We start from the raw sequence: 26,146 nt of genomic DNA, 5'->3' as shown, positions 1-26,146 counted from the left end.
AAAACCCAGCATGTCATTTATTTATTCAACAGGTCACAGGAAATCTGGCAAGATTCTCTGCAGATTTTGTTTTTTTCCTTTATACACAGCAATTACATTTGCCATCCTTATTTCAAAAGTCAAATTCACACAGGCCTAGTTTTCCTACCTTACTGCCACAACTCAATGAATGCACTTTTTAAGCTAATTCAATGGTGCAAGCACAGCTCACTGTTGAAGTACTTATAAACCAAGACAAGTACTCCAAAATTGTTACCCAAAGTTCTTGCACCCAACTTCAGCCATGTCATGCTCACATTAGTCTGCTATCTTACCTCAAACCACAGGAGTTTTAGGGCTTGAACAAGTTCCTCCACTGTTTCCCAATGTACTCCATGACAAACATGCTTGGCAAGTCAGACACAGACCCACCCTTTTCCAGGCACACTGAGAGCTTTTCTATGGGTATAGCAACTCCTTCCCTGAAAACTTTTTAGTTATATTTTTCTCTGAAACACAACAAAAAAACCCAAAAAGCAATAAAAACAACACATTCCTGAAGCATTTAAATTATTAGTTAATACATCTGAAATTGGTAAATACACTTAGTTAAGAGCCACTGTCAATTTTATTAATGCTTTTCCTCCTTTCCGTGCTTCATTCCCCCATATAACTCTTGTTTTCAGGTAAATAAAATTAAAATGATATTGTTTAACCCATTAAACAGTTGCACCATGCAAATATCTATTAAACACTCACTGAAGATAAAAGTTTAACACTCACATGTAGCTCCCCAAGGCCATGAAGAACAGCAGCAAGAAGCTGGCAAGCAAAAATTCTTCCTTGACTTCCATGTTTTGTGTTAGATTAAGCCACCATTAACTGTTGCTAAAATACAATTCTATTTCTTAAATCATTACAAACTGACTTACAGCCTACCGAGCTCTAACCTGCAACACCAGAAATTCACCAATTAAGTCCAAAAGGTTTCATTATGCACAGAAAGATTTTTTTCCAGGAGTCAGCTTTTTAACACAGCAAAAGGAGGATGCTCTGCAGCAAAGCAAAATATTTTAAGATTGTTTAATATTTAGGACCTGTTGTTTAATATTTTTGTCCCTGATTTTCTGACAAAAAGTCACACCAGAAACTTTGTTTTATATTTTTATTGTATGCCAAAGTTCATTAAAGATGAGTGTTTGCTTGTATAGAAGTTACTCAAAAAATGTGTCTAGGCAGAAATTTGTTAGCAATCTGACTTATTTCAAAGCATAGGTTTGTTCAATCGGGCCACAAAAGTAATAGTGTACAAGCAGTAACTAAGGAGCTGTAGATTCAAGGAGTTTCCAAATATCACAGATCTTGAGATCTCATCAGGAAATAAATCAAGGCAGTCACAATATAAAATAGCAGCTCCATATAGCTTTTTCAAGTTTTAATTTTATTCAGGAGGTGACAGTTCAGTTTGCCTCATTCTTCGAAGCTTCATCGAAGTTTTCAACAAGATCTAGAAAAAGATTGTTGGAATTAGTTTGATCCACTTCACCTTTACCAAACATTTTGGGTTTGAATTTTTTTCCTAAGTCTGACTTTAAGGATATCAAGTTTTTATACCATAAAAACTTTCAGCTGTAAAATACAGAGCAAATACTGCTCAACCAAATAAATTCTGGATGATTCATTAAAAAGAACAATTCTGAAAGCATTTAACTTCACTGTAACAACTGGGCAGTGATTCTGACAAGGTAGTTTCTCATTAAATATTAAATAATGATCTTAGTCATAGCTATCACTTCAATACAGGACCAAAATGCTAGCTCAAACTGCACAGTCTCTCATGGTATCTGAAATTAATGAAATAATCTGCCCACAGAAATTCTGTGACAACAACTCACTAGACATCACTCTTACTATCCCTGGTCTGATCTTATGCTATGTGTAAGACCTCTCAGCAAAATTAAATTCATTCTCCTCCACTGCACGTTTTTCTTACCTGGAACTTCATCATCATCATCTTCACCAGTAGCAAGTGGTGCTTTTCCGTCCACAGCTGCAAGAGCAAGTAGTTCAAAAGCTTTATTCAAGGTCATCATGGGCATTTTGATTTATTGTTTAGCTTTGTGTTCTCGGAAACATTATCAAAGATTCTGGGCTAAGCTGCAATGCTTTATCCAGTTTTGTAAGTAAAACTCTTTATCTAATGTAGGAAGTTTACATTCCCTTTTTTACTGATAATGTTTAAACAGCCCAGTAGTAAAATTAGAAGATGCATGCTAAACAGCATACTAGTCACCATCTTGTATGTAGATATTGAGTACTCTGCACAAAAATAATTTCCAAATACAACTGGAGATTGATTTTATCAGTTTTTCCTGAAAGTAGATTAGTTTACGGACTACCACATGGCCTTTAAATTTACATATTTTACATCACCAAGTTTTAAGGACTAGAAAGGATCTTATTATCCTACACATCCAAAGAAAGCTGAGGTGTAATTGTGAAGTTGCACACAAACACAACTAGAAGAAGGACATAAAAGGTATTACTGTTCCCTGGCAAAGTCAGAGGAATTTGAAACTGGACACACAATTTTACACTCCTCAGGTGGCTGAGGTGACCTAGCATTCTGGTCCACATGTTTGCTGACTCAGTAATTTCTTTAACCATTCCTGTTGCATTTGACAGAGGTAGTGAGACTTAACCATCTCCACTGTAGTAGACTAGTGAGCATCTGCTGAACTCGGCAGAAGTATAATGCTACAAACAGGTATCTCAAGTGTCTGGGTGCCTGTGCACTACTCCACAACTATTCTTAGCTGTACTGTCACATTGTCTCTTACTCTCTACTACCTTAGCTTTATTCTAATTAATCCTTCTCAGTTTTTAAGAAAAGCATGAGGAAAAAGATGGTTTCTTACTAGATCTGTACATTAATTTCTAGAGAACCAGAACTGATAAATAAACTTTGTTTTGAAAGGACTTGGAACAAGGACATCACTGACCTTCATTTATTTTTTAAGCAGCAGGAAGTTGTTAAATCTTAAGTGCATCTTAACATTAAAAACAAAAACTGAAAAGTAAACCATATTATTTTCTCCTAAATTACCTGCATTCTCTCTCATCCCCAAGACCAGTCCAAGTTTACTTTAGCATCTACAATCATCAGATGCTTGAATCATTGATGTTAGGCTTCCAAATCTAGCTGACAATGCTGAATAGGAAGTTTTGTGCAACTAGTTCCGGCATCCACTCTTAGTGGAAAGAAATAGCCATTTACTAGAACATAAAAAGTAATCACTTCAAACAAGCTTCCCTCTTTCTAAAACTCCACAATTTAGCCTAGAATATACCCTCTTATAACTGACTTCTCATTGTTATCAGAAAACAAACTTCAGCAATCATTCTAAATCCTTCCAAGTACTCTTTTCTTTCAAGCTCTACTACTATCACACAGCTGATGTAATGATCCTCATGCTTTGAGGACCATGACAAAGAATACTTTACCACATATCCTGAGGACCAGTTCTAGCAAAATTTTTTCATCGGTAAGTCGCCAGGAGGGCACCATCAATTTTAGGAATGAAAATAGAGGCTGCTTTGGCAACAAAGCAGAGGAAGAATAATAAATTAACAATCAAATTAGAATCGCCAAAGACCAGACACAATGACTTTATCTCATTTTTTCCATGTTTAGGCTGTTCCATATCTTTAAAGCCATTGGCTTAAGATATTTTAGAAAGCAGGAAGACTGTACACATAGGACACAAGGAATGTCCCCAGTGCCAACAAGTCTTTCACTCCTGATTTTCATCCTGTAGCAGCAGCACAGCACCTTTATCAAACTACATATTTAACTCCTTCCTGTACTCTTCCCATTTTAGAAGGAACAAATGTTCATACTTTTTTACTATTTTAAGTATGGAATAGGAAGTTGGTGTATCTAACTTAATCCTCATATCAGCCCTGTTTTCTCCATTGTTTTGCACATAATGAAATTACAATGTACTTCCTTATAAATACCCTGTAATTTCTTCCTAGTTATGAAAAAGCCCATGGAGAAATACCTTCACCACACCTGTGAATGAGAAAAGCAATTGCAAGATATCTGTTATGTCCCTCTCCCCATTACTTGCATTTCCATTCCAAATGTCAAGAGATATACTCAAGCTTATCCTTCTTTGAAACCTAACACAGAGTAATTAATCCACCCAGCTATAACGAACAAGATATGTCAAAATCTGGCAGACACATCGAGAAGAAAAGTACCAGAAAATCAAGTCTGGCTACAGTTTTCCAGTGCTAACCCAGCTATAAGACACAGTAACAGGTGATTTCGCATTACTGAGTCATACTTGCCATTGGGTTTGAGTTATAAATAAAATTGATTTTAAAGCGTTTGGTTTCTTTATAAACTGCTACTGAAATAAGCCTCATGTCAGCATGAAACACATTCAAGTTTCAACCTACATTGCTTGGGTAGGGCTTCTGCCAATCTCCTGAGGCTGGTCAGGCTGTCAGCTCCGAGCTGGTTTAGGATGCTAGGCAGCATTTCTGTCAGCTGCTTTGTCTCAGCATGGCCGGTGATAGTGAAAGTGTTAGCAGCCAGAGATGCCTGAACTTTTGGGTTATTAAAGTGAATGACTGTTCCTTGATTGGTAAACATGTTTACCTGCAAGAAAAAAAAAACAAAAAAAACAAGAGTATTTGAAGCAGTCTTAACAGGATTTTTCAATTTAACGGTGTTTACCTGCAAGAAAAAAAAAAAAAAAAAAAGAAAAAAACAACGAGTATTTGAATCAGTCTTAACAGGATTTTTCAATTTAACAGAAATTAAAATTCTTAAAGCTCCAGGAAGACCTATTGATCATTTACAGACAAGTTTAGGACCTATGTTACTTACCAAAAAATTGATTTTAATACATTTTCTTTTTAAATATATATATTTTTTTTTCCTTCTAAGCAATTACCTCTTCAATTCCAGAAATATTGTTGACTCCCAGTTTCTTCAATGAAAACTGAAGTTTTTTATCATCTGCTGTAGCTGTTCTGTGAACAACCTTCTTCTTTCTGCGGGCAGTACCCTTTGCAAAAAAAAAAAAAAATTAGAAGGTAAAGCTTAAATAGTTCTTACAAACTCTGCTCCTGAGGGCTGTATAACTACTTTACAATCTCTACAAATCAACATAACATACTGCACCTGTGTTTCAGTGCATGCAACCCTGCTGCCCAACTGCACTGCAGCAGCTTTTCTCTTGCACTAAGGCAAGATTTGCACATGTAGGAAAAGCATAAGGTTTTAAGAAGCAATGCCAGAGAATTTTTATTCCACAAATGTCATGGTTTACTGCAACATCTTAGAAAAGGGAAGTTGCAAATTTACCCTCATTAACCCAAGTCATCATAACACATAAAACTGAAGAATGAACAGTTTCAAGCAATTTCTAAAAGTTACTAGTTTTTCCTTAGATTATCTTTCTTAGATTATAGCAAAATTTTGGTGAAAGTCAGAGGCTGTAAGGCTATGAACAGATCATAAACAAATGAATATGAGAAAAGTAAAAATATTATATTTTTATTCTAAATAGCCATCTTTCATCTGGCAGATTTACATATTTGAAGAATGCCTACTTTTCCAAAATATTTCATAAATACATTTTTTGGTGTTCTGACCAGCCCTGTTTAGAAACCAAGCAAGCAAAGATTAAATTGTCCTACAGACCCAAAGCTCTAGATTTCCCCAGGGAAATAAACGTCCCACATTAGAATATATCTATTTATCTGACATTTTCTGCTTTCTCATTTTCCAATTTCTTACACAAGGGTTTAAGAAAATCTGACAAAAAATGTCTGTGAAAAAGTGAAACCAAGCTACTTTTTGACATCATGTAACTACTAATCTAAGTCCTCCCACTCCAGCTGCTCATCTAACACATGCTAACAAGAAGATAATGTGTTACTGCTTAACCTTATAAACGGCTGAAATTCCTTTTCAGTTTACAGTCAGAAGTTTAAAAGTTGTTTGGACAGTAACAACTCTAACATAATTTGGTTACCAACAATGAGGAACATTAGTGACAAATTCCTATGAACAACGCTTGGAAAACTACCACTCAAACATTTAAGTTTTTGTCTAGAAAACTTGATATTCACACCCTGCTACGGTCGGGTTAGCACACACAGTGGTGTGGAAACTACTAAAAGTAATACAAATGCTTTATTTTAGTGCCTTGTCTACCCAAGAACTGAGCTAGGAAAGGCATATGCTAAATGCCTCTGGACAACAAAATTCTCAGTAAATTTCATAACATGACATCTTGAATCAAGGAATATGGAGGAAGATGTACCTCCTTCACATCCATCTCAACTTATGTGGCAACAATGCCATGAAGATATCAGAAATAATTTCCCATTATAAAAAAATAATAATATGGCAGGTTCAGGCATTCCAACTAGTTCACAAGCCAATTTTAAAATTAAATTACCATTCTAAGCTTTGCTTAATGCCTATAAAAGCCCTATATTGACCAGCAAGCTGCAAGACCTGTAATCTGAATGCATGCTCTCACATGACAGACATTAAACGCCTCTATAGTCAATAAACACACACTGGTTAACATGCATACAGTCAGCAATATAATACAGGAGTTCTCTAATTAACCATTAACATATACCAAGAATATGCAAAAAATACCAAAGTAGGTAATTACTACATAAACCCTGCTTTAGGCTGCCTAAATCTCCAGCAATTGCGAAAAGAAAAAAAAACTCCAACAAACACTGGAGTGAAAGCTCCTGGAAACTCTGTAAGGAAGAGTTCTGTTGAACAATTTTTAATCTAGAACATTGTGTATACTCCCTCAGGTATGAAAGATTCCTGAAAAATTCCTGTATTAAGATTGAGACTGTAATTAAAATGTTTACTGACATGTGACTATATTGAACATACTTTTCTCACATTATAAGTAAACACACAACACAAATACATACATTCAGATATAACAGATATTCAGATATAACAAAATTCTCTGATTATATTAGTCTGCAGTTACAGAAGTACGACAAGCATAGAATTTTCAACTTTGTGCAGAAAGGCAAAAAAACTGCCTTGAGCACCTTAAGTATTTTTGACAAGTCAGTAACATAAGATCTCTAAGGTCTGTTATGAAAACTATACCCAACCTCATCTGCTGTACGGTATATTCACTTCAAATCCCACACGTCTTCTAAAACAGCCCATACAATTAGCATGGGATGGCTGCAAGAGCACTACAACGACCATCTACTTCCAACCCTCCTGCCATGGGCAAAGACTCCTCTAACTAGACCAGGATACTCCCATCCAACCTAGCCCTTAACACCCTCAGGGATGTAGCATCCACAGCTTCTCTGGGCAACTTGTTCCAGTGCCTGACCAGCCTCACAGTAAAGAATTTTCTCCTAATATCCAATCTAAACCTACTTCAAAGTTAAACCCATATCCCCTTGACATGCTACTACTTGCTCTTGTAAATAGTCTTAATGCATCTTTCCTGTAGGCTCTGTTCAGGTACTAGGAGCCCACAATTAGGCCCCAATGCCTCCTCTTCTGCAGGCCCAGTTCTCTCAGACTGCTATAACAAAAGAGGAGCTCCAGCTCTCTTGCTGACCAACTTGCTGTCCCTTCTCTGGACTTGCTGCAACATCTCCATGACATTCCCACGCTGGGGCCCCAGAGCTGCTGCAGCCCTGCAGGTGGGGTCTGAGCAGAGCAGAGCAGAGGGGCAGAATCCCCTCCCTGGCCCTGCTGCCCACCCTGCTCTGGATGCAGCCCAGCACACGTGTGGCTCTCTGGGCTGGGAGTGCCCATGGCTGGCTCATGTCCAGCCTCTCAGCCACCAGCACCCCCAGGTCCTTCTGGGCAGGGCTGCTGTGATCTGTCCATCCCCAGCCTGTGCTGGTGCCAGGCTTGCTCTGACCCAGTTGTAGTACCTTGCACTTGACCTTGCTGATGATTAGATTCCCATTCACCCTAATAAAGAATATTAAATCTCTGTAACAAAACACACGCACAGAGAAATGCCTAGAGATTCAGCTACTACATATTGCACCAACAAAAGTGACTTCAGGGGGTCATGGAGGAGCACAGATTCCCTTGAGGAAAGTCCAGCACAGCTGAGAGCACCCAGGGCTGCTCCACACAGCCGTTTCCGGGACCCCTTCTGCCAGGCCCGACACACGGGAAGGACACGCAATCCCGACAGCAGCGCAGGGAGGCGGCTCCTACCTTGCCACCGATGCGCACTTGGGCCTGAAGCTTGGCCAGCTTCTCCTGGTTCATGATGGTCTCCTTCATCTGCGGAAACAACAAGAGCGCCCGGAGCAGGCGGGTGTGGGAACGCAGGCGGGGGCACGGGGCTCTGCAGCCGCCCCTCACACACACCCACACGCGTTCCCGGGCAGCCGCGCCCCGCCACGGGCCCGGAACGGCCTCAGATCGCGGGCAGAGCCGCCGAGCCCCGCCGAACCTCCCTTCGGGCCCAGCCCGTAACCGCCGTCCCTTTCCCCAACCACCACAGCGCCCACCGCCCCGGCCGAGCCGCGCTGCCCTGCCGGCCGTGGCCCGGCGCCCCGCCGCCCTCAGAGCGGGCCGTGGGAGCCCGGGATCCCCTGGCTTGGGAGAAGGAGTGCGGCGTCATGGAGTCCGCCGCGTGAGCCAACATCACCGTGTCAGCCGGACTTTCCTTAGACAACTTCAGGAATAGTAACTCTAGCATCTCCCTGGGGAGCCCATTCCAGTATCTTGTCACCCTTTCTGTGAAGAAATTCCTCTAGATGTCGACTGTCCCCTTGCTGCATCTCCTTTCAGGCAGTTGTAGAGAGCGATAAGGTCACCCCTCAGTCTCCTCCAGGCTAAACAATCCCAGCTCCCTCAGCTGTTCCCCATGGGACTTCTGCTCCAGACCCTTCACCGGGCATTTTGTTGGCCACCTCTGGTCTTCTGCCAGCACCCCAATGTCCTCCTGGTGAAGAGCCAAGGACTGGACACAGCACTGGAGATGTGGCCTCCCCAGTGCTGAGTACAGGGGACAATCCCTGCCCTGCTCCTGCTGGCCACACCATTGCTGGTCCAGGCCAGGATGCCATTGGCCTTCTTGGCCACCTGGGCCCTGCTGGCTCATGTTCAGCTGCTGTCAGCAGCACCCCCAGCTCCTTTTCCTGTGGCAGCTTTGCAGCCACTCTGCCCCAGCCTGTGGCACTGCCTGGGGTTGTTGTGCCAAAGGGCAGGACCCAACACTCACCGTGCCTCAGATTTGCCATGCCTTACTCACTTTGCTGCCCACTGTCCCACCTGCAGCCTTGCCAGGGAAGTTCCCCACCACAGGCTTCACATCCATGGTCTGGCATCACAGAGTCACAGAACCATTGGGGTTGGAAAGGACCTCTGGAGATCATCCAGTCCAATGCCTCTGCTAAGTCAGGATCACCCAGAGCAGGTGACACAGAACACACAGGTTTCGAACAGTTCCAGAGGGAGACACTCCACAGCCTCCCTGGGCAGTTCCAGTGCTCCACCACCATCAATATAAAGAAGTTATCCCTCATGTTGAGGTGGAATTTCTTGTGTTTTAACTTAAGGCCACTGGTCCTGGTCCTTTCACTATGCACAACTGAAAAGAGTCTGGCAGCACCCTCTTGACACCTGTCTTTGAGATATTTATACGTATTGACAAGATCCTTTTTAGTCTTCTCTAGACTAAACAGGCCCAGCTCCCACAGTCTGTCATAAGAGAGATGACTCCAGCAATTGTGCATGTGTGGCTGGACCCTCTCCAGTAGTTCCTTGTCTTTCTTGTACTGAGGGGTCCAGAACTAGACATAGTGCTTCAGATGTGGCCTCACTATTTACAAGTTTATTATTTTTATGCTAGAAAACGTGAGCATTATGTTTCTTTCTCCCTTTTGTAGTGCAGGCCCCCTCTCAAAGCCCATGGCTGTGCTTCTCCCTGCTGTCCCCAACAACTCGCCTCCTTTCTCCCAGCTGGTCAGTGCAGAGCTCTGTGATGGGGCCCCTTAAGTGAACCAATCCCCGATGCCCCCAGCTGCCCCTGCCCAGCCAAACTACTGAATTTTTTCCTGTCACTGCTGCCTGTGTAACAACCCTTGTTCTTTTTATTTCTTCCACCTTGTGTGTTTTTCACTGTGGCTTTTTCTCCTCTGTTATGTTACTGTGATTTAGAAGCTACCCACACGCAGCTGTTTGCTGCTGGTCACTGGATACCATCTGTGTGCCCTTGCTGGATCCCTCAGAGACGTTCTCCTGTAGCCGTGTTTTCCCTCACAGAGGCCTTAATCTACCTTTTTCATGTATTATCAGTCTTTGTGTTTTCCGAGTCCTCTTCTGGGAGCCAAACACACACACCTCCCAGTCCCTAGCTCACGCAGTTGCTGCTGCCTTTGAGTATATACGTAAACCTTGTTCCTCAGTTCACATTTCTGAGGCAGAGATCATTCACAGTCTACAATTTCAGTTCCCCACAAGTTTGCCAGTGCGTTTGTGTTTACTCTGACGAGTGGGACTAATCTCACAGCATGGGGAATGTGCATGTCTGGCTCCAACAGAAGGCAAAGCAGTCATTGCAGGAGCTGTGTTGCACAGCAGAGGGCAGGAGCAGATTTATGGGGGAAGAAGCCTGGCATTCTCATCAGTGCTACACGTGCTCACAGAGTGATGCAAGAGAGGAGGAGCCTTGCTGCTCCATGGTCCCAATCACCACCACAACTGAACCTGATGAGCCTACTAGCACCTGTAGAAATAATGCTGGCCTTGCCTTCTCACCCTGCACTTTTATGCCTTTTATACTGATTCTTCCCTGGAATATCCTCAGTCAACTATTCTCTTTGGCCTTGTTCCTGTAAGATATGTTAATAATTAATCTATCCTTCTTTATTGATTAACATTGTCTCCCTTGTTAGTATTCCCCATAGACAAGGTTTTGCCAAGGCACTACTTCTTATGTGTCTGTAAATTTAGTTTGCTCTTACATCATCTCTTCACTACACCAGAGCTGAGTGATAATTTGTACAAAAAATATTGATCCTGTGAAAATCGAAGCCTTTGTAACTAGTCAAAATTAATGATAATCCCAAAATTACTCCATCTGGTGGTGATAAAAATTCTCAGGGAGACGATGATTCAAAAGGCACTGCTGAAGAGCAGCAGCCTCTGTTCCTCCTACCAGTGAATCAGAGATGAAAATTAGGGAATGATCAAGTAACTGTAAAAGATGGTGGGGGAACTTCCAAAAATTTTGTCCACAGTATCTGGAAAATTTGAACAGTTAATCAGTTTGTGGAGAAAAGATGGCAGGGGTTGGGTGGGGGGAGCCCATATTATTTATCTGAACTAGCAACCCCAGCATATAATTGAGAAGGAGGGGGGAAAAAAGCAGATTTAGGAGAAGGGGGTGTTTGGGTAAGACAGAGTTTCTTAGGAACTAAAAAGAAAGCTTATAAATGTATTGCAGGATGAAACTGCCAATGTACCTGCAGAAAAAGTGAAGAGAACCGAGATGAAAAAAACACAGAACAAACCTGAGTGACTGCAAGCTCTTGAAAGTAAAAATCAATCTGCTTCAGATTTATCACAATCTGCCATCGATATATGTGAAATATTCTAGAATTGCTAGGCCAAATGATGATTACAAGCAAGCAAAATATTTTATTAAACAAAAATACTGAAGTGAAAATGAATCACAGAAAGATTTTTCCAAGATAGAAACTGTAGAAAATGCTGTTACAGCTGGCATTTTAGGATCAACTGATCTAGAGATACGATCTCATACGCTCTCATGTGAGATTTTTGGAGACAAACTATGATGAAAACCACATCGCTGAGTTGTATCAGGACTCAGCTAAAGTGATTCAAAAGTGGCAGTTCAAGGTGCTCCAACATTTGGTTACATTTTGTGGATCAAACAGGAGACCTTCAAAAAACAAACTTTACAAAAACAGGAGACCTACAAAAAACGAACATCTGAGAAAAAGTATTTTAGCTAAAATAGTATCGGCTTGCTTTCTTCAGTTATTCTTTTGTAATTCCATAATGGGAAGCATAAACCTTAACCTGAATTTAGTTGTAGCTGAAGAACTTCTGTTGAGAAATTAAGCAGATCCAAAGGCTGTACCACTGAGAGGGACCCTGAACTTAGTAAACACCTTTTCAGTTCTGAAAAGGGGTGAAAGTCATGACCTCAAAAACATCAAAGAATATACGTTGCTAAAGGAAAGTTCATTAGCTACACAGCATAGGAGTGAGGAAGATCATTAAAATGGTTACTTGGAAAAATTGTTTCCTAAATTTTATGTAAGTTTAAAGGCAGAAGAATGACATTTGCTCTCAAAATGGTAGTGGAAAAGCTCTCCTAAAAGTCATGGCCAGTGCTGCATAAGTAATAACAGGGCATGTTGAGGAGAGGTGCTAGTATCATACTGAGAGAACTAATCACAGATCATAAATATAAGTGATCAGGCTATAGTGAAGCAATATTTGTCTTGATTACCAGAAACAGCAAGGGAAAAAAAACCCATTGTTTTAGACAGTGAAAGAAATCTGATAGTTAAAATTTCATTTAGAAACATTTGTTCAAAAAAATGCTGTATTTAATTGCAGGACATAAGGGCAAAAGCACTAAGTAATTTTGAAAATACACATGTGTGTTAGCAATTTCATGGAGGAAAATAGCAGCATTATGGAGTAGAGAGCCAAAAATGTTGAGAGAGAGATGAATGGAAAAGAAACCATCTCCAGATACCTAGACATTAGACTTACTGAAGAATTAGAAACTTTTAAAGGGATATAAAATATACAAACTTTGATAGGAGCCCAGAAATATTCAACCTAAGTCTGGTGCTGTTTTCATCTCATGTATTACCATGTTGTATCATGTGCCACAGAGCTGATCTGTAATAGGCTTTCATGTCAAGGAAAAGAGGCTGCAGTGTCCTTTTCTCACCATGACTGTAGCTTTTAAACTCAGCAACCCTAATTACCTGGGCTTCAAGCCATATCACAAGCTTTTTACAACCTCCAGGATGCCTCTTTCTGTAACACCCTGCAGAGTCCTACTGGACAGTAGCTGGAGAAGTGCTACATCAAGAATCCCCTGCCCTCACTGTACATGGTTCAAACAAGCTTTGCAGGACGTTTGGAAATTCAAATTAATAAGGCTGCCAAAAGCTCACCAAGAAAGGTTTGCCTGTTAGTCTTAGTCAATAGCAAATATCCTGCTAGAAGATAAGTAAGAGGTAGAAGTCACTATATCCCTTACTGGCTATGTGCGAAAAAGGTGATACCTTAAATTTATGCATGGATGTTAGAGATTTCAACAAACTGTTTATTCCTAAAGACATCCTATACACAGAATTCAAGAGGACTTGAATCCTTCAAGCCATGATGACAGAAATATTTTGACTTCTGCTAAGACAGTGGTCTTTGTATTGTCTTTAAACAATTAACACAAGTCAAAACATTGTCGACATGACCCAACATTAGCACATAAATATGTAATGTATCACATTTAGCCTGGGATGAATCAGGACTAAATTTGGCCCACTTTAGAAGTGTAGGTGCCATCATGCTATCTTTGATTAATGCCTTGGCAGCTGCAAAATTTTTATTCATTCTGGATTTGAGTTTGATTTTCTAGACCTCCTGGTCCAGCTGGTGCTCAGCAGGAGGAAAGTGGTGACCATACATGGCAAGATGTGGAAAGGCTGAACAAGGCACAGGCCTTCCTCTTTCTGCAACAGCTAGCTGCTATTTCTGCTGATGTCCTGGCAGGAGCCCATTACCCACTAAGTTCTAGATGTAAAAACTAATCTTCTTTGTCTTTGATCACAATACAACTTATCCCCAAGGATTTCTAAGTGAACAAAGAATATATCTGCCAATATTCGCTGAATTTATGAATGAATTTGTACTCCTTTGGGGCTTACTTCCATCTCTACAGAATGAAATGGAAAATATCTCAAATATTTGAGACACTAATTATGGGATCTCCCTCCTAGTTTGCTAAAGCTTGTAGACAACAACAACAACAACAACAACAACAACAAAAAAAAAAAAAAAAAAAAGAAAGGCTTATATGAAAAATTATAGAAAGGTTTTCAGTAGTTGGTGAAGTTATGAAATTAAAGGTAACCTAAACAAGCATGATTTGTTCATATGAGAAGCACTCTGCTCCAGCAGCCAGTGCTTTATTTTGTAAATCTGATATCCTTCCACCAGCATCGGAAATAGTTACTGGCTTTAAGGGGTAGAAATAATAAATTGGAATTAAAACTGGCAAAGCATATTTAAGCATCTCATGCTGTTTTGAAGGACTATTAAGAAAATAATAGGGGTGAGTTGAACAAGGAAAAAGGTGGAGACAATGACAAATATTGTCAGGAATACATAATCACCACTGTGCTACTCCAGTGATTCTGAAGGAGAGCTCCTCAGCATGTAAAAAAGGTGACCAATGAATCTATGGAGTCATGAGCAACAGGAATAAAGTGTTTATCAACACTTTTTCTTTGTCTCTTCCATTAAAAAAAATGAGAGTGTGTCACATTTAAATGAGCAGGTGACTTGAATAAAGCAAATTAAAAGAGACACTTCTTACCACTTATGGTTAAAGCTTAGGAGCATTTCACCACAGAATATGTTTAGTGGTGTAAATGTACATGATTTTAAAAAATGATTGGATAAGTTAATGGAATAAATTCTCTCACAGGCTGTTAAATTCAGATGTTATCTCTGCTTTAAAGCAAACAAATGAACAGCTTGAAACTTGCATTTCTGGCAGCTAGGAATTAATTTTACACACTTGTTTTGTTCCTATATTCTTCCCTAAACATCTGGTCTTAGTTGATGTTGAAGTCAGTTTATGCTGCTAGATGGGTCTTGGTCTAACGTAGTAAAAATGCTTCTTAAGATCAGAACATCATGAGAATATTAAATCACATTTTACAGAAATTAAAAGGCAAAGGGCCTTAAAGATAGTAATTTTCACTTGTCAGAACAAATGTACGTGGCCCACAAGAATTGTAGAACAAGGAAGAAAAAAAAAGCCCAAATCAATCAAACCAACAAACAAAACAAAGCCCTGACAAAATCCAACCCAAACAAACAATTAAACAAACCCAACTTGGTCAAGAAGAAAAAAATGTTTGACAGGAGTAGAGGGGAGATCACCTCCAAGGATGATAAGCCCTTTTTCAGCAGTAGACATAGTTGGAACCCCAGATTTTCTTCAGTTTTTCAGGTGACTGCTGCCAGCCTTCTCCAATGCATTGTGATCACACACACACATTGTAATCCTGGCCTCTGCAGAAGGTTTAAAGGTAGTGTTACCTTCCCCAAAACTGTGTGGCAAGAGTAGAGGAAAATAAACATCCAAAAAAGTGGAGATAAAATGGCAGTCACTGGGCAAAGAAGACAGTTGTCACTGTCCACCATCCTTTTGCAAGGTCATTGCTGGAGCATTTGTTCATTCTATGACACAAGCAGATCAGAATTCTGTCCAATCTTTGGCCCAAAACACAACATTCACAGAAAATGTAAATTATTTAAAAAAATGATTCTATACATTAAGAAAAAATCCAGTTCTGCAGCTCCAGAAAACTCAGAGCACTGCAGCCAGCATGCCAGTGTGGCTGCTTGAAAATGCCCTGTATAGTGCCCAGGGTAATCTTCGATTTTTAATAAAGGCCTGGGCTGCATTGGTAAAATGTGGATGTTCTGTATATGCGTGCAGGAATTGTGTGTATAATATATAACAAAAATTACAATTCATAATAATTTAAAACCTATTATTCATTTTAATATGCCCAAACAAAAAAAAAAAAGTATAAACCCTAGCTGACTAACTGCATTTCTCATCCTGCTTCTGTGCAACTGTGGTTTTAGATGCATGATATATCAGATCATTCACAACTAGCAGGAAACCATAGAAGACAGCCCCCAAGATCCTGGGTCAAGGGTGGTCATTTGGGTGTTGGGTGTGTGTGGGCAAAAGCCCCATCACAGAGGTGGTAAGGTGGTCCAGGAAGTTCGCGGAGTGGCTCCAAAACTCTGCTTTTCTTTAGGGTCTCGGGGTCTCGCTCAGTCGCTGGGCGGAGGATTCCTGCTGGACCCTGCCTTTCTCGGGGGCTGCTTTGGACAGGGAGGTGGCGCCGGGCCCCTGCCCCGCACACGGCGTCCCACCGCCGGCGCTCCTTGCCGGTAGATGGCATCCCCCGTCCGCGCAGAGCAGCGCCCGGAGCGGAGCGGCGCGGAGCGGGACTGACCGCGAGGCGGGGGACAGGGCAAAGCCCGCGGCCCCGCCGCTGGCCGGGTTTTACCAAGGGAAATGCCACCCCCCGACGGCACCCCGGTCGGCCACGTCCAGAAAGACCCGCACGCCAGCCGAGGCTCGCGGGAGCTCGGTGCTGTCGAGGAGCCGCGGGGGTCGCACGCTCGGTGAAACACCCGTGCGTTCTGCCAGCGGAGGATCGAGGGCAGACCCCGGCTCTTCTGGTGTGTCGCTGCAGTGGCTCTTCCCCGTGCATTTTAAACTTCGCCGTTCTTCGTACTTAAGAGCGTGGTTTTTTAATGACTGTGATAAACGTTCAGGCTAGGAGAAGAGGAAGTATAAAGGGGAGGGAAAAGGAAGCAGAAGGATAAAATAGCAACTCTTTGTAAAGATAAGAAACCTCTTGAAGACAAAAAAATCTTGCCTTTCTTTTAGTAGCTTCCCGATGACCTTAAAATTAATTCGAAGAGAGATTTTGTGAACAGTAGGAACTGTAAATCCGAGTGATATCTATTTTTGTGCAGAAAAAAATAGTCATTTGCTGGGTCTAGAGGGTTTCCTTTTTCTTTCCCCCACCTCCCCCCGCCCCGTTTTGTAACTTTTGGTGGTATTGTCTTGCAGGCGCCTTAGTAGTGAACAAAATGTAAATAGGATTATTTGGAAATAGTAGAAAGGATTATGTTGTAAATCCATGGAACTTGGTTTGAAACAGGGTGGCTTGTAGCTTTGGGTTGGGACAGTATATCGAAAACGTATTTCAAGGGTGTGTACGTTGTTTGCAAAGCGAGATTTGATCAATGAGACTTTATGCATCAGTCTGCCCTTCTCACGACGATTTCTGCCCAAGAACGAAATGCTCCTTTACCCCTATCCCAGTCGGATCTTGATTGCAGTTTATCTTGCCAGAACTGGGAAAGATGGGATTTTTCAAAGCCTTTCTTTTTAAGGCCATGGTAATGGGGGGGGGGGGTGGGGGAGTTTTTTTGTTTGGGATCTTTGGTAGAGTTTTTGTCTCTTTTTTTTTTTTCCCCTTCCAGCCCTTACGTAAAGGGGGCCCCGGTCTTCTGTCGTATAATAGATCACCTGAAAAGGGGAACAGTGCCACTAAATTAGCAAGCAGTCCTCTGTCGCTTTCTCATGGGTGTTGCTCCTACTTAAAGCGAAAGTCCCATTCTAAAGGCCGGTGAATTTCTTTCCTTTACATACAAAGGAAGTAACGCTAATTCTCTGTTAGTGTTTCTCATAATGGAGGGAACTGCTTCTCTCTCTTTAATAACCATAGCCTTACAATTAAACTGAGAATAGTGGTGTGTTTTGGAGGCTGTTCTTTTAGTTTGTGAGGTCGACAGCAAGAGATATTTTATTTCATTCTAAAGTAAGTGAAACTCTGGAGGATGATGGGGGAGAGGTAGGGAAGGATGTGTGTCAACCATTCCGAGGACAGAAGTCTGAAGTTTATTAACTCACCACCTCCCTCTCCGGTTTGATTTTTTCTCCCTTCCCTTCCCATGGGAAGCAGCACCCCGTCTCTGAGGGCAACCCCGGAAGATGCGAAGCTCCTAGAACCCTCCAGAGGGTTTCTGTTAAGATTCTCCTACATTTTGCGACAGACCTGTACTTTTTTTTTTTTTTTAATTTTTTTTTTCCCCCGCAGGGAGGTCAAGTGTTATCTTTATTTTCCCCCTTTTCCACTAAATCAGGCACCGGTCTCCCCGCGGCACCCCCGGAGCCCCTCCTGGATGGAGTGAGGCCGGGAGGGCCCAGACGGTGGCGAGGCGCCCTTCTTGGCTGGGTGAGGGGGGGGAAGACTCGCCAGGTTCTGACGCTGGAAGCCATGTGATGGCCCCCTCGCTATAAGGCGGGGAGGAAGGCTGCCCTCCCTGGGACTAAGCCCCAGCCTTTTTACCGTGTTTCCTAAGGCCCAGCAAGCCATCCCCTACGCCCTCCCTCCTCGCCAGCCTCCTCCCCTCTCCTCCTCCCAGGACTAGGCGCGCTCCCTCCTGCCCCGCATCCATTAATGTCTGGGGGCTGAGGTGAGGAGAAAGAAGGGGAAACTGACTTCCAGGAGAGACGGCACAATCTCCCTGCGCCCACAATAACTGATCCCAACCGAAAAAAAACCCGAAAAATATCCCCAAAACGGGGGAAGGGAAGGGGAGAAAAGAGAAAGAGAGAAATCCAAACGGCAGCAAAAAATACCCCGAAACAAAACCCTGACCAGCCGCCGCCTCCGAGCGGGCGGCGGGAGCGCTCCAGGGGCGCGGCAGCGGCGCTGGGGGCCGGCGCGGCTCGGAGCGNCGGCGGCGAAAGCGCCCGCTCGCCCGCCGCGCCGCGCCGGCCGCCACCGATGCGCTGCCCCGCCGCCGCGCCATGACCCTTAGCTCGGAGATGTCCGAGGCGTCGACTCTGGCTGAGGAGACCGACATCGATGTGGTGGGCGAGGAAGACGACGAGGAGGACGACGAGGAGCCACGGACCCGCCGCGGCAGCGGCGGCGGCAAGAACAGCCTGGTGAAGCCGCCCTACTCCTACATCGCTCTCATCACCATGGCCATCCTGCAGAGCCCCAAGAAGAGGCTGACGCTGAGTGAGATCTGCGAGTTCATCAGCGGGCGCTTTCCCTACTACCGGGAGAAGTTCCCTGCGTGGCAGAACAGTATCCGCCACAACCTCTCCCTCAATGACTGCTTCGTCAAGATCCCCCGGGAGGACGAGGACGACGACGAGGAAGAGGACGAGGAGGATGTGGGCGACCTCCACGCCGCCGCCCTGCTGCCGCGGTCGCTTCGTCAAGATCCCCCGGGAGCCCGGCAATCCTGGCAAGGGCAACTACTGGACGCTTGACCCCGAATCCGCCGACATGTTCGACAACGGGAGCTTCCTGCGCCGCCGAAAGCGCTTCAAGCGGCAGCAGCTCCCGGCGCCCGAGCTTCTGCTGCGCGCCGTGGACCCCGCCGCCTTCCTCCCGCAGCCTCCGCCGCAGCCCCCGCAGCAGCCGCCCTGCGCCTACGGACCCTACGGCTGCGGCTACGGTCTCCAGCTCCAGCCTTACCACCCCCACTCCGCCCTCTTCGCCTTCCACCACCCCTCTCCGCCGCCCCGCCAGCCCCCTGCCGCCCCCGGCAGCGCCCCCGCCGCCGGGCCCCTTGCTGCCGGCGGCGGAGCTGGCACGGACGCCCTTCGGCTTCGCGCACCCGCTGGGCCCGGCGCTGGCGGCCTCGCTGCACTCCGCCAAGCCCGGCAGCGGGGCGGCGCTGGCCCGCTCGCCCTTCTCCATCGAGAGCATCATCGGGGGAAGCCCCGGCCCCGGCGCGGGCAGCAGCTGCGCCTCGCAGTCGACCGCGGCGCCGGGGCTGGTCCGCTCGCTGGGGAGCGCCGGGAGCGGCCTGCCCCCCGCCGCCGCCCTGCCCGCCACCCCCGGCTTCGCGGCACGGATCTCTAACTGTTAAGTGTTTGGGAGTCTTTCCGAAGGTAGGATCTGGGGTATCTCCTTTTCCGCCGCTCGGACGCCCGGCGGACGCTGCCCGCAGGGGCTGCCTGTCTTTGCGTGGGGATAATTGTGATGGGGCTCGGGGGCCGTCCGCCGCCAGCGACGGACCTCCCGTGACCTTCACTAGTGCAAAGCCAGGTGTAGATCTAGATACTGCACGGGCAGGCGGTCACTACATCGGAAAGTTACTCGCTACTCCTTAAAAAGAAACAAATACGGTGATAAATAATGTCTCTAAACCTAAAGTTCAGAGATTCTCAGGTCTAGAAGCTTGAAAACAGTAATGTACAGGAGAGAAAAAAGGCTTGAGGGAGGACAGCAGAGCAATACTTTTTCATTTAGTACACTTGTCTCATGTACTTTTATAAAAGAAAAGATTAACGTGTTTACACAGAAGAAAGTCAAGATTATAATTTCTTATTTTAACCTGTGTTTTGTATTATAATAGACTTACGGAGTTTTTTATTTTGTACTTTATGCGTATTCTTTACAAGGAATATTGTTAAAATTACTGGCAAGTATTATTGTACCATTTTAATGTAAAATTTTTACACATTTTCAAAAATAAAATTTTTAATTTTCAAAAAAAAAAAAAAAAAGAAAAAAACCAGAACAAAAAAAAACCAACAAAACCAAACCCAAAGACCAAAGGAGCCCAGCCAAACAACTGGCTTTGGATCCTTCCCTCCTTAGCACTTCTCCTTTTTTTTTGGGACATTGATTTTTTTTTTCTTTGGGATTAATAGCACAATAGTCAAGGAATATTCTAGCTTGAAATTTATTATGTGCAGATTTGACTGCAAAGAAGAAAATAAAAATACGATATTTGCAGTCAATGCATTGTTAACCCTAGCAGATAAAGAATGACAGAAAACCCAAAACAAACTAAACAATCAAAAAAAAAAAAAAAAAAAACCACACAACCCCGACAAAAAAAAAAAACCCAACCAAACAAAAAAACACTCCACAAAAAACAGCAGGAACGAAAGAGGGGATAAATAGAAATAGGTCTCTCTGGAGGGAGTAAAGCCCAGTTCTGCAAGGCACCAATCAGGGGATTGATTAAAAAAGCCAGTTTAAAACTATTTTTATACTTTTGGGTGTGTTTTAAATCACAAATGCATCATAGCTTGGTTTCCAAGAGGCCCAAAGGAAAATACTACTAATGAAGGGCATACATTGAACTTAAGAGAGATTTGTTCTAGACACTTATGTTTCTGTGATGATGATAATAGTGGCATGTGTTTCTACTTTTCAATACATAAAATATAAAATGCGCTTTGTAATATCCTCGTGTGACGAGTTGATTAAGTTTATAAGCTGTCGAAGTAAGGATGTACAAAACCAACCATGAAAGCAGCTTTTCTGATTCCAAACATTCGTTTTTAAGATCCATAGATATCTATTTTATAGACTAAAAAAAAATTTAACCAAAAATCCGGCCTCAAATATTCAGAGCTTATATCTGGAAAAGAGAATCGCGTGTTTTAAGAGTAGACGTGTGAATGTTTGTTGTGGACTAGGAATATACGTTTTTCAAACCAGGGAGGCACTTTTCAACTACGACTGTATTTATAACAATTTAGGAGTCTCGGGGATCAAATATGTGAATTTTCATAATAAAAAAAAAAAAAGAAAAAAAGGGAGGGATGCCTTTTAGTGCTCTTTGGAGTGAGGAGGGGTTTTACGTGTAGAAGTATTTTGTTGCCTGGGTTTTAAATATTCTCGTAGATAGAAAGGTGGTGCTTCTCCATTTTGTTTGTAGCAATGTTGTGTTAAAATAGTGGGTTTCCAAAAGCAGAAAGACAGGACATAAGATCTCTGCTAGGCTCCATTTACACTCTGGAGCTAGCAGGCCTCTTTGGGTGTTCCGGGTTCCTCAGCAGAAAAAGAAGCAAAGTCCCTTCTAATTTCTAAAACAAAAGGGAAAATACCCCAGAGGCACCGTGCACCTATTCTCCAGGGAGAGTGAGTTTTTTTCAAGAGAGATCGATTAATTCAATTTCCCCAGGACTGGCCGGGGGATGCGCCGGGCCGACACGGGCCGGTGCAGCGCGGAGTACCGAGCTAAGCTGAGGCCCCCCTCGAAGAGGCAGATAAAATCAAGCAGGGAAATGTTTTCCGGGAGAGAAGGCAGCTGTGGCCTTGCGGCGGTGCGAGGCTCCCCGAGGAGGGATGCTGCTGGCCCTCAGTTTGGGCTGTGTCTGCTCGGGTCCTAGGGATCTCCGCGAGCAGTTACATGAGGAGGGTAGATTCCGGCGACCCACACTGTGTTTGTTTCTCTTGGCTTCTCCGCAATAGACCCCGGGGAGCCCGGCGACCTCCCCCACGCAAAGCCCAGCCCGGCCCACGCCGGTGAGCAGTGGGGTCTCAGTGTGCCCACTGCCCGTCCCTCAGGTCTCCTCAGAGGTTTATGGCAAGCAAACTGCTTGGCCACTTGTTCCTTCCACGTTTTTCGCCGGTTGCCAAGACCTTCCCTTGGGATTTGCTTAGGGAAGGTGACAGAAGCAAATTGCAGTAGGTAGTATAGATTTCTCTTTTTTTTTTTTTTTTTTTTTCTTTTTTTTTTTTTTTTTTTTTTTTTTTTTTTTTTTTTTTTTTGTTTTTCCGTAAGGAAAAGGGGGTCGAGTAAGAGGTCCAGTGTCCTGGTGAAGGACCTTTTGCCTGCGCTCCTCGAGTCGGCGGGGAAGCCGCCGGCCTCGGTCCCGGTCCCGAGAGTCCCTGTTTCCCCGCTGCTGCCGCAGAGCAGGTGCTGCCAGAAAAGGAGCCGGCCCCACAGCCCTTTGATGAGCTGGCGGCACCGCCGGGCCGCAGCGCCCCATTCGCATGCTAATGGCCCACCGTGCTCTCCGCGGCTTCCAAGACTAACAGAGAAGCTAACAGTGTAGTCCTCGCAAGGACCGAGCCCGGACGAACAATTCTTCCAAAATAGTTTGGGCCCTAAACAATCTGGTAAGACATGCAGTACAGTGTCGCCTCCTCCTCCTCCCAAAGTGTGGATTCGTTAACCCGTCTCCTTGCTCATCATATCCCCGTAGGGCTGAGAGACGAATTACTGGATCTGAATTGGGAGGGGATTGCTCTATGAGGGGGCTAATGTTTCAATCAGTTCATCCTGAAGGACCACACAAAAAGAAACTTCTTCGTTTATGGTGCTATTATGCAGAGTTTTAATCTAGGGATAGATTTAGCCAAATGTTATCTATTGGGAATTTAATGAAGCCCTTATGTATTCAATCGTCTTTTATGCCACACACAGTGTCTCTATCCAGAAACGTTTCCTTCCACATAGTTCTTTGTTTCTGATGGGTGATTTATATACTTTTAATTAGGTTTTTAAAAAATTATTTCTTTTCAAGTATCTTGTATAACTTTTCTCTTAAACAGGACTGTGTTAGGTCCCTTCCCACATCCCCTATAAAAGAGGTTTTCCCTTCCCTCCCTGGTTTCAAATACGATTAGTTTGCACGTCTACACACTGCACCCTTTCCAGTGGAGAGCTCCTGCTGCCTTGTGCAGAGGGGCCGGTCATCGTGCCCTCTCTGTCGACATCGCCGTGGGCTGCGACGGGCTGCGCAGCCTGGGGGTCCGGCCGAGACCCGTGGCTCCCGTGCACAGCTCCCCGGCCCTGAAACTGCTCTCAACCCAAACCATTCCCACCCGCACCTCCTTTGGACCACACCTTCGATCTCGTTTGTATTTTAGGTGCAATGAGAAGCACTCCTGGGGTCAGCGGGGTGCACATCCCGTGCTTGCAGACTGGTTTCAAATACCCAGGTCCAGCACACATCACCCAGTCCGGAAGACGAAAGAGGGGAGCGAGGCCCTCACCTGATCTCAGCTGCTCCCTTTCTTGCAGAGCTAGTGGCGAGGGCAGAGCGCATGGTCGCCCCCGTAGAGACTGAGGCCTCTTCGGGGGATCTGTGGGAAAGTGGATCTGTCTCTTGGCACGGCCCGGAGACTCCACTTCGTATGTAATACTTTCCCTCAGTACTTACAGTAAGTACTGCTGTAGTCTCTGATAATATTGCATTTGACAGAAATAATGGAAATTATGATCTTGGCCAAGCCCTTTCTGCTCTGGAACTTGCTAACCAATGCAGATCCGTTTTTCAGCTTGTTCACAGTGGCTCCCCCACCTGCAGTGGTATTTCCTCTGCTTCCCTCGGCGACGGCCGGCCGCACACACCATCGGAACCCGAGCACCGGCGGGGACCGGCTGCCCTGTGCCCGCAGCCGGGTATATCCTGACCAGGTAGGTGTCCGCCTCCACTCTTCCTCACCTCCAAGCCCCAGTAACCTGCTGCAGGTGACTGCGTGGTCTCTTCACCCTTCTCCGAAAGTCCTTTCTCCTTTGCAACCCTCACTGTGAGAGGCACGGTGGGTCTCTGCTCGCTGCCCCCTCCTGCGCTGCAAAGTACGACCAGGACGTGGAGGAGGCATTCACGCAGAAGTGCGTGTACGTGTGTGCAGGAGAATGGCACTTCAGAAGGTAACAAGCTGCTGCCGGATCCCTGCTGCGGCAACAACCGTGCTCGGTGCTTCATTGTGCAGATGGCTGCCCGCCGATTTTGGGGAGAGATGGAGAAATGAGCGCGATTTCCAAGTCGGTAAACCTCTTCCTCTTGTTTTTCACTTGAGGAAGAACTCTGTTCCCCGCCGCCAGTCCCGCCCGGAGGCACACTGCGGGCAGCCGGCCCTGGCTCGTCTCGCCGCTCGGTTACCGGCACGACCGAAAACAACAAAGGCGAAGGCTGCGGGGCTGGGAAGGCACGCACGGGGAGCCCTCGGCCAAACTCGCGGCCAGCCCGGCCGCCGCAGTGCGGGGGGCACCGAGCGCCGTGCGCGGCCGCAGTGCGGGGCAGAGCGGCCGCGGCCGCGCTCGGCCGAGCCCGCGCGTGGGAGCGGGGGGCACCGGCGGCGTCCCGGCGGGAATCACCCCGGGAAGCCCACGGAAGATGGATAGCGTACGAAGACGTGCCCTTAGTGCAGCGCTCCTGCTCCATCAGCTGTCGCAGTGAGAGACAGAGAGGCGCACCCGCCGCGCTCTGCGCCATGGAGAAGCCTATCGGCTAGGCACCGTAGTGCCCAAAATGTACAAAAACATATGGACTGGACAAAGGGGCCTTTTTTTTCTTTTTTTTTCTTTTTTTTTTTCCTTTTTCTTTTTCGCGCGGTGTCTCGTCAATTTCAGAAATTCTACCGGTGAACTGAATTCAGAAGGAAATTTGAGGTTGTGGGGTTTTTATTTTTCTAATCTAAATAATTAAACTTTCCCTTCCTTCAAGCCACAGGAGACCTGTTGAATTGATTCTGTTTCCCTTTCGCTGATGCAGTGAAACGGCATGCAGAAATCTGCAGGCCCCCATATTTAGATGATACATTATGCAATTTATGTTAAAGCAAACGGATACTTAGATAATTCTATTGTTGCATTAATTCGTTTCTTAAGACTGGGAAAGCCTTTTCTACGGTCATTTCTGTCCCCTGAGTGCAGTGTAAAACCATGAGTGCACCGAAACTCTTGTGAACCATTTAGGAGTGTTTGTCTCGCACCCGCTGATACCACCACCCACTGCCCGCACAACTGCAGCACTGCGGTCATCGCTCCTGCTAATGCCCAGGCTTTGGCAAGTCCTTTTAAAACCTGTGAATGCCTCTTCGTGCCACAGTGGCCGTAGTACTGCTTCTCTAGTTTCATTGCAGAAGAGTACATGCACACCTGTATACACGAGATACATTAAATACACACAATCAAGATTAATGAGGTGACTTCCCTGGGTTTTCTTTTCGTTGAATAAACACTGTCACATCTGCTTATTCAGCAACAACCAGACGAAACAGATAGCTTTCTAATATACGGGTATACAGTGAAATTCCACCTGTCGGCTGCACAAGGGCGGGGGGAGGGGGATTGGCAGAGAAGAACAGCCTCTTCGAATAAATATACGATTAAAAAAACCATTGGTGAGGGGGAAAAAAAAAAAAAGGGAGAAAAAAAAGGGAAAAAGGTGTCCAGTGCCGAGCGAACAGCCTCTTCGAATAAATATACGATTACAAAAAAACCATTGGTGAGGGGAAAAAAAAAAAAAAAAAGAAAAGAGAAAAAAAAAGGGGAAAAGGTGTCCAGTGCCGAGCGAGGAGGAACAGATATATACAAAAAAACCATTGGTGGGGGGGAAAAAAAAAAAAAGGGAGAAAAAAAAGGGAAAAAGGTGTCCAGTGCCGAGCGAGGAGAAACACATATATATATCAGGTGACTTTGATCGGAAGTGGAGGGATCAGAAATTACGGACCATAGAAAAAATAATTTATTCTTTCTTTCCAGCCTGCCTCTGATTGCACAAAGTGCCATCTGGGG

At 44.6% G+C, this 26,146-nt stretch overlaps 3 protein-coding genes across 3 annotated transcripts; 2 read left to right on the top strand and 1 right to left on the bottom strand.

Annotated features, from left to right (window-relative positions):
• Positions 1-1,130: 1,130 nt before the first annotated feature.
• BTF3 (basic transcription factor 3) lies at positions 1,131-8,447 on the bottom strand. The gene is made up of 5 exons (XM_039729905.1): positions 8,243-8,447; positions 4,947-5,060; positions 4,447-4,648; positions 1,973-2,029; positions 1,131-1,486 (listed from the first exon to the last, which is right to left on the bottom strand). The coding sequence occupies exons 1-5, from the start codon at positions 8,309-8,311 to the stop codon at positions 1,440-1,442; spliced, it is 489 nt and encodes a 162-aa protein (XP_039585839.1). The 5' UTR covers positions 8,312-8,447; the 3' UTR covers positions 1,131-1,439.
• Positions 8,448-18,596: 10,149 nt separating this feature from the next.
• FOXD1 (forkhead box D1) lies at positions 18,597-20,727 on the top strand. The gene is given in 3 exon segments (XM_039730047.1): positions 18,597-18,992; positions 19,090-19,406; positions 19,408-20,727. Coding segments are annotated over 3 exon segments (981 nt in total). The 5' UTR covers positions 18,597-18,665; the 3' UTR covers positions 19,745-20,727.
• A 1,687-nt stretch (positions 20,728-22,414) lies between these two features.
• On the top strand, positions 22,415-25,172 carry LOC120512104. Its single transcript, XM_039730048.1, has 3 exons — positions 22,415-24,040; positions 24,129-24,277; positions 24,431-25,172. Exons 1-3 carry the CDS (start codon positions 23,831-23,833, stop codon positions 24,804-24,806), a joined length of 735 nt encoding a protein of 244 aa, XP_039585982.1. The 5' UTR covers positions 22,415-23,830; the 3' UTR covers positions 24,807-25,172.
• The last annotated feature ends 974 nt before the right edge of the window (positions 25,173-26,146 follow it).

This window comes from Passer montanus, unplaced genomic scaffold (assembly GCF_014805655.1).
Source record: "Passer montanus isolate IOZ18808 unplaced genomic scaffold, ASM1480565v1 scaffold7, whole genome shotgun sequence".
Lineage (NCBI taxonomy): Eukaryota > Metazoa > Chordata > Aves > Passeriformes > Passeridae > Passer > Passer montanus.
This window is presented reverse-complemented; position numbering and strand designations above follow the sequence as displayed.